Source organism: Sceloporus undulatus, chromosome 5, assembly GCF_019175285.1.
Source record: "Sceloporus undulatus isolate JIND9_A2432 ecotype Alabama chromosome 5, SceUnd_v1.1, whole genome shotgun sequence".
In the NCBI taxonomy this organism is placed as follows: Eukaryota; Metazoa; Chordata; class Lepidosauria; order Squamata; family Phrynosomatidae; genus Sceloporus; species Sceloporus undulatus.
The window spans coordinates 188,331,434-188,343,864 of NC_056526.1; the positions used below are offsets into that span (position 1 = coordinate 188,331,434).

Genomic DNA, 12,431 nt, shown 5'->3' on the forward strand with positions numbered 1-12,431 from the left:
AATAATAATATGGGACCTTGTTATCTGCTGGGGTTTGGTTCCAGGATCCCCTGTGGATAACAAAATCCTTGGATGCTCAAGTCCCATTAAATATAAAGGCAGAGCAAAATGGTATACCTTATATAAAATGGAAAATCAAGGCTTGCTATTTGGAATTTACTATATATACTCGACTGTAAGTCAAGGGCAGGTTTTGAGGCCGAAATTAGGGATTTTGATATGACCCATGGATAAGTCGAGGATAAAGTTTAAGGGCATATAGCAAAGGATCTAAAGGATGAAGCAAAGCAAAACGATGACAAAGACCTTAGAAAAGTCCAGCTCTTTGTGCTCACTCTTAAGGCTGGATGGATGAGAGAATAGTGGGGAACTCGATTCAGGTTTTTTAGGTCAGTTTTTTGACCTAAATTTCTAGACTTATACATGAGTATATACAGTATACTTTTTTTGGAATATTTTCAAGCTGTGGATGCTTGAATCTGTGGATAAAAAAATCAGTGGATAAGGAGGGCTGACTGTACAAAGATATAACTGTGTTAGTCTGTAGAATCAGTATGCAGAGAGATCTTGTAGTACCTTTGAGGCTAACTGAAAGAAAGAAAGTAGGCTTTAGTCTACGAAAGCCCATGCTACCAACTTATTTCTTTCAGTTAGTCCTAAAGGTGCCACAACAACAACAACGATGTTCACTGGTGCTACCCCCAAAAAACTCACCTTTTAAATAATGTAGTGCCACCAACACTGCCATTTTCATGTAGTTGGAAGGCATGGGGATCAGTTGAGATTTGTCCCTCTATTTTTCTGTAGCTGGAGATGCTGTATTTGGATCCATAGGGATCTCAAGAATCCTCAAGGGATCCCTGCAGATGATGTCCTTGCAATGTTTCCAGCTATAAGAAACGAGCTAGACACATCTCCACAAGCCCCCAAGCACTCTAGTGAAGGGGAAATAGCCATTCTAGCGAGGCTGTACCACTTAAAAGGTGGCTTGGAGGAGATTTTGCTTGTTACACAGTTGGTAAGGGATTCTAATTTCTACAACAACCAAAAAACTGGTTATAATACTGTAAGTTAGACTTGCGTGTAAGTTGTTGTTGTGTTCCTTCAAGTTGTTTCTGACTTACAGCAACCCTAAGGCAAACCTATCACAAGGTTTTCTTGACCAGATTTGTTCAGGGGAGGTTTACCATTGCCTTCCCTTGAGGCTGAGAATATGTGACTTGCCCAAGGTCACCAGTGCGTTTCATGGCCAAGCGGAGAATCGAACCCTGGTCTCCAGAGTCGTAGTCCAACACTCAAACCACTACACCACATTGGCTCTCATGCAAAAGTTAGACTTACACAATTGTAATTTACTAATAGGATCCCAGCTGATCTCGTTCTTGTTCCACACCATTTTCTGGCAATTCTGGGCACCAGCTACATTTTATTCCTACCCTAATGTGAATTTATTTTTACTTTTGAAACATATTGGTATGATATGTTCCCTTTCCCCCTCCTCCTCCTCCTCCTCCTCTCTTTCAAAGAGATCTAGTGCTGTATCCTTGGAGCCGTTGTAGCTGGTCCCTGGAGAATTTCCAAAAAAGAAAGAAACAATGGGCACAAATATGATACCAATCTTTGTGGGAGGAGGGAGAGGAATTATGGTCCCCCGCATGAGACAGCTTTAGAAGCATTGTGAAGTAAAATGGCACTGTTGCATTATATAACTCTAAAATAACAATAATTGAAAAAAGAAAAGAGAGAAGAGAACATTTGCCCTTCAGATCATAGGATCATGTCAGCACATCTCCTGCTGGTTAAAAAAGCAAAAACAACATTGGAAGAGCCCTGTTGTGGATCCAAGGGGTCATTCAGACGGCGTTTATTTTAGCAAGACATGTGCATAATCCCACTCAAGCATTATTCACACTGTGAGACAGCATCTCTACAAGTTCTGTTGCTCACACATGCTAGCATCAAATAAAGATGGAGTCGACAATGTGAACATATTTGAAACATGTTCAAGACATGCAGAACTTTATCCTGGTTTATCCCAGGTCTATTTGCATCAGTTATTCACTCACCTGTTGATGCAGATCTTTTAAAAAAAAACTCGGGGGGGGGAGGAATCTGGTATCGATTATCCCGGGTTAAGTGGGTGTTTTGGCAATCCCCCCCCCCCCCGAAACTTAATTGGATGCATTCAAAATGCATATGAACAAAGAGCCTTGTCACATTATTAAGCAAACCTGGAAAGCAAATGAAAAGACACGTGTTTTCTCCCTCTGCATGATGTTGTTTTCTTTCTTTTCCTTCTGATTGTAAAACCATGGGAGAAGGTCATAAAAATGTTGTAAAAGTGTCCCATTTGCCAGGCTGAAATAATCCATTTGGTAGAAATGATGTTATTACAATGCTCTCCCACACTTTTACAACCTGAAGAGAGAGTCATGGGGAGAGAGGGGGAAAAAACATCTTTTCGTCTGCCTGCTGGGTTTGTTTAATAATTCGATAAGGCTCAAAGATTCAACCCAGATTATTTTCACCATCTGAATAACCCCCAAGAAACTGCTGCAAATGGCCCACAAAAAGGATGGAACGAAGACATGGAGGCGAAAATACCTGGCAAAACTCAAGGGGTAATACTGTGGGAATTCACCCTTCTTTGGACTGAGCTGGAAGAGCCCTGAGATGCTTCATCAGTTCCATGGGATGAGAAATGCAAAATGTCACTGGACCCCCTGCCCCTGTCATCCCATTTCCCATACGCAAGCCTTATGAACACTAACATAGCGAGCTTGGTATGTTTAGCCTGAAGAGAAGATTGAGAAATGATATGATAACCATCTTTAAGCACCTGAAGGAATGCCATTTTCTAAAGAAAAAGAAGCACTAAAATTTGGGGAGGCAACATTTGCCCAAATACCCTAAAGGCACCAGAACCTGTCTGACCTTGGATGCTAAGCAGGGTCTGCCCTGGTTATTACTTGGATGGGAAACCTGCTGCCAGCAATCTATGGTGTGATGGACGATTGTGAAAGAGCCCTGCTTCTGATTGTTACAGCCACATTTGCTGGTGGGATGGGGCTGGAAACATCATCCTCTTGCGCCCAAATTGCCAGAAGAACCTCCCTCCCTCACGCAGAGCGGCTCCTTGGAATTTAAGATGGGATTCAAGGAGCGCTTACAATCCTGGCAATAGTGCCACAATTGTGACTGCATAGCATAGTAGTTTGAGCATTGGACTCTGGAGACCAAGTTCAGATCCTGGCTCAGCCATGTAACCCGCTGGGTGATCTTGGCAAGTCACACTCTCTCATCCACAGAGGATGGCAGAGGCAAAACCTCCATGAAGAAACCTGCCCAAAAAACCACATGACAGGTTTTCCTTAGAGCCACCATAAGTTGGAAATGATGCGAAGGCATGCAACAACCACAACCATAACATAACTGAATACAGTACAGAGCAGTTTCGTGTCCATAACTGTAAGCTACATATCCATGACTGCAGAATAGGATCCCAGCTCACATTGTGTTGCCTTGGAGCATTCAGTGGCAATTTTCAGCACCAGTAGCGACATTTGGATGGGTTATTTTTAAAAGTCTAGAATATTATGGCACAGCAATAATAATAATAATAATAATAATAATAATAATAATAATAATAATAATAATAATACCCTACGATTTGTATGATTCAGCACTTGCGATTCATACCAGCTTCCTCGGTTATTCCTTGTCCTTCCTGCTGGATGGGTGGAGGCAAGCACAAATGGTCCCTTCTCACACTTAAGGTTTTTGGAACACTGTTGCTTTAAAAAACGAAGGCATGCCCATATGCGTCTCTCGACATCCACAGCAAAGGCACTGAAGAATGCTGAAGGAGGATTTGCTAAAATTGCCTACTGTGTGGTAAGATCTGGATGATGATTGGCCAAATTGCCAATCATGTCCTACAGCTTCCTTCATCTCCCCCTCCTCCAAGTTTCTACAGGCACCAGAGGCTCCCAGAGGATGCAAAAATGGCACCAAGCAACAATTGTCTGTTACGAGAGCACTTGCTTCTTTGCAATACTCTGGAAGAGCCTGCTGTTTCACCACCTGTTTGATGCACAGCTGTGGGATAATAGCAGTATTATTACACGGTCCTTCGTCTGCAAAACCCACCACTTCTGATGTCAGTGTTGCATTATGCAGCTTATTTATATTACAGCATTATTGCACAGTCCTTCCTCTGCAAAACCTATCACTCTGGATGTCAGTGTTACATTATACAGCTTATTTGTATTTGTATTATAACTTTATTGCACGGTCCTTCCTCTACAAAATCCACCACTCTGGATATCAGTGTTACATTGTGTGGCTGACTTGTATTTGCATTATATCGCCTGGTTCTTGGCACTCCACAAGCTTAAAGGAATTTGCTGGCTGAAATCTGTCTTTGTTTTGGATCTGCCTGTCAGTTTTTATTTCTAACCTGGACGAAGCCACTGTCTGCTTCGTTGTCCAAACACATAATTCAATGGGCTTTGATTAAGCATAACATAAAAACCACAAGCAAAGCCGCTTGTAAAATCAAATCAGGTGGTTCCTACCAAGAAACGACTACTGATAATGTCTATTACAGATTGCATGATGTGTCACCGAGCATATATATACTGAACATTATGTATGTACTGTGGTTTTGAAAATTATTTTTGTTATTTTTAAAGAGCCAGAACAAGCTTCAACCTGGTGCCCTCCCTAACTGTTGACCTGTGCCTCCCATCACCTGCAAGCAGCAGGTCAATTGGCTGTGGATGATGGGAATTTCACACAAATGCATCTGGAAGGCTTCACACTGGGAAAAGCGCAAAATTTCCTAGCTGGCAGGAACAATGACAGCCCAAGTGGGCAAAGTAGAGCCCAGGGGCCACATGTGGCCCTTCAACGCTGTTTTTGTGGCCCATGGCCCTTCAAGACTCTCCATAATAACCTTCTTGTTGTCCCTCTAAAAAGTGAACCGAGTCATGTAGAAATCTTCAGGAGTGAGATTTCACCTTGGAACAGTTAGCAGAGCTCCCCTGTACATTTAACATTTTAAAAAATGTCTCTTTTTCAAAACCAGAAGTCCACTTCCAATTTTGTTTTTGTTTGCCTTTTGGAGGGTACTTTTAGCAGTTTGTTTGGCCCTTAAAGGGTCTCAGGAATAAAATTTGTGCCCTAGGCCCATTGCTGTTGCCCACCCTTGAATGACAGCTTCCACTCAAGCTCTTCCAAGCTTGGACCACAGGACAGTGTGTTGGAGACTCCTTCTTTGCCGTTTTTTAAAACTACATGTTGGGAGTGCTTGGATTGTGTCTTCCTGCAGGACAAAATGGGGTTGGATAGCCCTGGGGGTCCCTTCCAACTCTAGGATTCTATAACTCTACAAATATCTAGAGGGCCACAATGCTGACCCCTGCATTAGAGTATCTGAGTATGTCTTTGACAGCTTCTAGGACAACAAACCCAGACTCCACATTTCCTCTGCACTGGAGCTGGGCAACTGTCAGGGGCCTCAGGGACTACACTGACCTCCACCAGGAGATCTCACTCAGAGGGCCAGAGGGCCAGCTGTGCACCACCAACATTTATTCTTCCCCTCCAAATGCCCCAAATACCTTCTTAAGGCACTTTTGACATGATTTTAGGCCCAAACAAGCCTTTGTCTTTTTTTTTTAAACAACAGGAAATGGCCCAGAAATCAATGGGTCACATTCCTTTGGGGGAAAAATAAACTTCCAAAATGGCCTCAAGGGCCATAAACACGATGAAACTGCAAACGCCTCAAATTTAAACAAAGAGGTTTTTTAAAAAGTAAAATATGGACCCTGGGGTCCCAGAAAAATAGCCCATTGACAACATTTCCCCACCCTTGCCCTACCATGCATCCTCATGCTTTAAGTGCAGCAACAGTTATAGGACTACAGCCAATATATATTGAGTAGGATACATGGTGACAGCCAGCATGGCATAGTGGTTTGAGTGTTGGACTATGACTCTGGAGACCAGGGCTTGATTTCCAGCCATGAAAGCCACTGGGTGACCTTGGGCAAGTCACACACTCACGGCCTCAGAGGAAAGCAAGGACAAACCTCCTCTGACTAAATCTTGTCAAGAAAACCGTGTGATAGGTTCACCTTTAGGGTCACCATGAGTCAGAAATGACTTGAAGGCACACAACAACAATAACAACGAAGGATACACGGTAAAACATGGAGCTTACATTAAGGAGATTTGGCCTGGTGCCCAGACCCCTGAAATGCCATTGTGAGCACACCATTAGAATATCTGGGGACTCCTTCAATTCTAGGATTTCATAGTTAGTATTACCATAAAACCAGTGCTAGTCTTTCCCAGTATTATAGCCTCCCAACCGTCCCGGTTTGTCAGGGACAGTTAAATCCCCATCATCCCACTTTTTCAGTTGCTTTTAAAATGTTCCAGTTTCTCTTTCCTCCTCCATTATCCTCAGCTTATTTCAGCTGCTGCAAACTGAATTCAAAAAGTAGAAGTAGTCTGCACTTTATTAACTCAGCACGGAGGAAAAGGAAAGGAGCGGGTGGAGTCTTGCCTTTCCTAAATGTATTATATAAATTCCAAGGTTTCTCTGCTTAAAATAAGTGTTTTGTGTGTTCTTTATCATTAATGTATGCATCTGGTTGTCTGACCACACTCTTTTGACCACACTCTGATCTGGCTTGGCCACATGTCTCCCAGTTTTTATTTGTGAAATACTGGAGGGTTTGCAATATTAAGGACCTAAACAATACCCTGAAGGCCCCAGATCCTATCTTATCTTGGAAGCTATGTACTTGGATGGGGGACTGCCAAGGAATACCAGTGGCTATATTTCAGAGGAAGGAACTGGCAAAACCACCTCTTGAGGATTCCTTGCCTAAGAAAACCCTATGAAATTCATGGTGTTGCTAGAAGTCAACAGGCACCTTGAAGGCACATAAACACACACACACAAACATCCAATATCAGTTATATACCTTTCATTAGAGTGGGAAACACACAGCCCTCCAGATTTACTTGATAGCAACTCCCATTGGCCCTAGCTGCCATAGTTAACAGTGAAGGATCACAGGAGCTGTATTCCAACCAGCACCATCTGAAGAGCTGCATATTCCCCACTCCTGCTTTGTATGATTATCAACTGCATTTGTCTCTCACCTCCCACTTGGTCTCTTCAATCTTGGGGAGAAAATCAGCCTGTTCTTTCTTGAAAGCGACAAATTTCTTCTCCAGCTCTTCCCGCTGCTGAAGGAGCTGACCCACGTCATCCTGCAGCTTCTTTTTCTCTTGCTGGAGCTTAAAGATCTGGAGTTGCAAGGCTTGTTGGGCCCTCTGGGCTTTCTTGGAGACCTGTTGCAGTTTATTGGCGTAATTTTGACGGAGGTCGTCCATCTCGCGCTCCCAGATCTTTTGCTTCTCCTCAAAGACCTGGTAAATGGCTGCTTCACTCTTATCCAGGTTTCTCCTCATCTGGAGGACCTCCTGCTCCTTCTCCCACAACCTGTCTTCCAAGTCTTGGATGATGTCGTCCGTTGAAGGAGAGTGGAAAGGCATTGTTTCGTTGAGATGGTTGAGTCTACTGAAGGAAGATGTGCTCTTACTGGAAGACCGCCCACTGTCTGAGGTAGATATCCCATTGTATCCTACAATGTTCTTCTCTCCATAGGTTGTCCCGATGCGGTTTATGTGACTGGTCGAAGCACTCATCGGGCCAACATGCTGGCTGTAGCCTGTGCCATAGGTGGGCAAGCTTGTCAAAGAGTTGCGGCCAGAATCGGAGAGTCCGCCCGCTTGGTTGGTAGTCCTGTTAAGGCTGGGCTTCTCCAGGCCACCTTTGACAGTGGAAGGGCTATTGCTGTTGGTGTGATTCAAGGTCTTTCGATTCTCTGATATTCCATTGCTCTGCGGTGGGCACAGATTCTGCATGGAATGGAAGTTCTTAGGAACTACTGGTTTAAAGGCTGAAGGTCTAACTAAGGGCTCATTGCTCTGCAAAGCAGAAAGACAAACAAGATAACAAATTAGACATCATAATCACCATCTTCATCATTATTATTGGTGGCGATGGCTAGAATACAACATGGGATGCATCATTAGTCCCATGGACTCTCAGCCTCAGAGGAAAGCAAAGGCAACCTCCCTCAGAACAAATCTTGCCAAGAAAACCTTGTGATAGGTTCACCATAAGTCAGAAATGGCTCGAAGGCCTGAGGTTCCCCACCCTTGACTACTGAATCTTTATTAACTTCTACTGAAGCAAGTTGAAGACAAACCCTTTCCTACCACTCTGTCTCTGCACAGTGCTCTTGTATTACCTTGATGCAGATGGAGTTTGTGGCCTTGTCGGGGCACCTTGGGGCAGCCTTCCATCCTGACTGACATCACAACCCACTTAGGATTTGCATACTCGTCAACTGTCCTGATCTGGTAGGGTCAGTCCCAATTAATCCTCCGTTACCCCACTGTTCAGCTGTTTTTAAAATGTCCAAGTTTCTCTCTCCGCCTCCCATCTTCCCCCTTCATCTTGGCTTACTTCAACTGCTGCAGACTCAGTTCAAAGCACAAAAGTGATCTGCACTCAGTTAACTCAGCAGGAGGAGAGACAGCAAGTCTTGCCCTTCCCAGTGGGCTCAGGCAAAAGGAATCTGCTTCAGTCTCTCCTAGCTTGTGTTTTTTCCTCCTTAATAGCTTTGGCATCTTGACAACACTTTGATGTTGTTTTGCCACATGTGTCCCAGTTTTCATCTGTGGAATGCTGGAAGGTATGGATTTGTAGTTTTGGGAATCTAGGTGTTCCAGCACCAACATCCCCTTCTTCTCTTGGACCTCGGTTTTTCAACCTTGAATCCTCCAGATGTTTTGAACTTCATCTCCCAGAAGTCCCAGCCAGTATGGCCAATGCTCAGGAAGTCTAGCTTGGCAGTTGAAGCTCAAAACATCTTGAGGGCCAAAGGTTGAGAACCTTGTACTTCATTCAAGTAGATGAAAAGTAATCTAGCCCTCTCTTCTCAAGTACAGAGGTGTAACATTTGATAACCTTCTGAGTGAGAATAGATGGGGTCCCTACAGTGGAATCCATATCCATATGATGTCTGTAGAGAACCAATTTGTTTGCCCAGGCATCTTCCTGACTATCGATCTAATTTGTCAGGGCAGTCAGTTACCCTTATGTCGAATGCATTTTGTCAAAATTATTTGTTATTGTTTTTATTGATCTATCATCATTTTCTTATCTTTAGTAATTAGCTTCATAGTACCTGTTTTTAGTGTCAACTGCCTTGAGATTCTTTAGAACTGAAAAGCAATGTAAAAGCCTCCTTAAATAAACACAAAAAATAAATACCAAGTCTGTGTTGGTGAGAAGGCATGGCAAATGAGGAGGGCACTGAAAAGAGGAAAAGAGAATGCCTAGTCATGACCAAAGCCGAGTGAGGCCAACACCATGCAAAGCATTCCTTCTCCTGTAACCATCTATTCTCAACCATTTATTCTCCTTACTTTGTTGTACAATAGCAAAACAATGTTGATGAACTGCCTCCTAACCAACACAGGCGAGTTGTGCTTGTTTGACATCAATGGCATCTTACCTGGTCGAGTTTACCAGAGATTGGCAATATCTTTGGTGGGTTATTGGGTTCTCTGTACTGAGGAGGAGGTGGGATATTCTTCTCGTTGTTGGCTGCGACATTCCCACAGAGATCTGCCTTCACTTTCTCACTCTTGCGCAGGTCTCCGTTGATGTATATGGAGTTGGAGATCTTTTCCGATTTGTAGGTCTTCTCCTCCCCAGAGTAGCGGTTTGAGATCTCCCGTGTAGAGTAGCTGTTCCGGGACCCGTCAACCTGCCGACTACTGTTCTGAGTCCTGGTCCCCACGCTCTTCATAGCAAACTCTTGTTCGTTGGCGACACCGCTGCCTACGCTTCCCATACTGCTTTGGGAGGCAGATTCAGAGAGTCTTGGTTCGAACGGGTGGAACGATTCCTGGCTGTGATAGCTGGGGTCACTAAGGACAGAGAGGGTCTCTAGTTTGGCCATGGTAAGGTATGGAAGTTGAGGCACGAGTCAGTGGCACTGGAAGAGGGGGAAGAGGAAAATAAATGAGTAAAAGAAGTGTTATCAAGCTGTTTGCAATTGCCTAATAAAGGTACAGGAGCCCTCTCCAGTTTTCAGTCTGGCAAGGCCGGATTGCCATCTGTTGGGAGTACACTCATCCCTCCACATTTGCTGGGGTTAGGGGCACAGGACCCCCGTGAATATGGAAAAATCATAAATAACAAAAACACTATGTTTTTACCTGACACAACACCTCTCTAGGAATCTCTAGGTCCTCAAAGCCAACTCTGTAGTCAACATCTGCCCAGACGTTGACCATAGAATTGTGCTGGAGGATCTACAAATGCAGAGTGGAGTGTTCTTTCTAGGTCCTTCAGTGCATCTCTTGGTTAAAGTCGACCATAGAGTTGCGCTGGAGGACTTAAGATATTCCTAGAGAGAACATATTAATAAAATCCATGAATAATCAAACCCACAAAAGTCAAAGTCACAAATGCAGAGGGACGAGTGTACTGGGATTGTGTATTTCTGCATGAGGCCGGATTCAGTGGCCCCTGGGGTCCCTTCCAATTTTATGATCCTAAGATTCTAAGAACCCTAGTTAGGACAGGATAAAAGATGAAGCCTACTCTGCTGCTGTCTGATAACATCCTAGCCACTTGCCTCATTTCAGTCCCATGTAGTCAACTCAGGGGCCCTTTCACACTACACAAACCTAGCACTATTATTCCACTTTAACTGCCAGGGTGGCATCCTATGGGATTCTGGTGTTTGTTGTTTGGTGAGGTGCTAAAGCTTGATGGCTGAGCTTTCTAAAAACCCTTCCCTGAACTACAAATTCCCAGGATTCCATAGGATGCTGCCATGGAAGTTAGTGGAATCATAACACTAGAACAGAGCAGTGTGAAAGGGCCCCAGGATTGAACTGACTCCAGTCCTCTTTGCAATACCTCATCTTACCATGCCAGGATAGGCAGCTGAACTCTCTTGTGTGCTGAGCCTCCCATGGCCCAAAGCTAACAGTAGGAATCTCCTTGTTCGTTATTCCCCACATTTCACTGGCAAGAGACATTTCAGAAGGGGATTTCAGTGATTCTGCAAGAGGGTGTCTTAGCAGAGCTGATCCTCATAGGAGCTTGTGGCCACTGTTTCTTACCTCCCACCCACTCCATACCTACACACATTCTCCCTCAGAACAATGCCATATCTCAAGTGTAGCTTTATTCTGGACAGATGCCTTACAAGGCAAAAGAGATGGGAGCCACCATATTCATTTGGAGAAGATCAATGAGACACGTCCTCAAAACTCTCCTGCCTTCTCTTTGGCTGACAAAAGACCTGTATCATCTTCACCAAACATAATAGACCAGTTTTTGTGATGGGAGCGGGTGGACTAACCACCAGCTCTATTAGGATATTAATAAGTAAGATCTTTTTTTTTCTAAGAAGAAGGAGGAGGAGGACTGCAGAGGTAAAGCTTCTCAGGGATGCATCTACACTGTAGAAATAATGCAATTTGACACCACTTTAAGTGCTCTAGCTCTATGGAATCCTAGGATCCATAATTTTACAATGTCTTTGGCTGCCAAAGAAAGGTGGTACAGTGCACTTGTGTATGACGCAGGTGCGCTATATGCGTCTTCCAGCATACGCTGGAAGCCGTCTTGGAAAAGCTTCTCCCACCCCCCGGAAGAAATAATAAGGTGTGTGCTGCAGGAACGAGCTCCCATTGTTTCTAATGGGGCTTGAGTTTACACGGTATTTCCCTTACGTGGCTGGGTCCGGAACAGATCCCCTGCGTAAGGGAAGGGCCAACTGTATCTCTCAAAACTATAAATCCAAGGATTCTGCAGGAGGGAGCTATGGCAGTGAAAGTGGTAGCAATATTTCTACAGTGTAGATGCACCCGAGACCCTCTAAATATTTTCACTTCAGTCTAATTCCAGTTTGTGTTGAGACCTATGGGCCAGGAGGTTCCCAACCTGGGGTACCCACGCACCCAGGGGATGTGAGTTGGAATTTCAGGGGGTGCAACTAAAAGTACCTTGTGTCCTAGAGTGTCGTATCATGAGTCATCACTCTATTTTTTTCTGAATAAATTAGAAACTAATTGTTCAATTTAGATTTGTATTTTGTGCAACGAGTTAAAAGCTTTATTTCTTTTAAGTTCAATTTGTTCACCTGCAGTATTGTTTGTGCTTCAAAAATTATAAATTAGACTTCTTCACTCTTCAAATGTGGCTATTGTTTTTGTAGCAGGTGCAGACATTAGTCAAACATTTCCTAGGGGTGCGGGGCATGGAAAAAGATGGGAACCACTGTTATAGGCCAAGGGTGGGGATTTGTGCAAGC

General features: G+C 43.9%; 1 protein-coding gene across 13 annotated transcripts in view; it reads right to left on the reverse strand.

Moving 5' to 3' along the window:
- The window catches only part of LZTS3 (leucine zipper tumor suppressor family member 3), a 46,678-nt gene that overhangs the window by 12,842 nt on the left and 21,405 nt on the right, over nucleotides 1-12,431 (reverse strand). For 12 of the 13 annotated variants that reach the window (XM_042467062.1, XM_042467064.1, XM_042467053.1 and 9 more), the window contains 2 exons: nucleotides 9,612-10,097; nucleotides 7,183-8,013 (listed from right to left, as the gene is read on the reverse strand). In XM_042467062.1, coding sequence (XP_042322996.1) covers nucleotides 7,183-8,013; nucleotides 9,612-10,061 — 1,281 coding nt within the window. In that variant the 5' untranslated portion in view covers nucleotides 10,062-10,097. Of the gene's footprint in view, nucleotides 1-7,182; nucleotides 8,014-9,611; nucleotides 10,098-11,039 lie in introns of all 13 variants that reach the window. The other variant, XM_042467063.1, reaches the window with a different exon arrangement.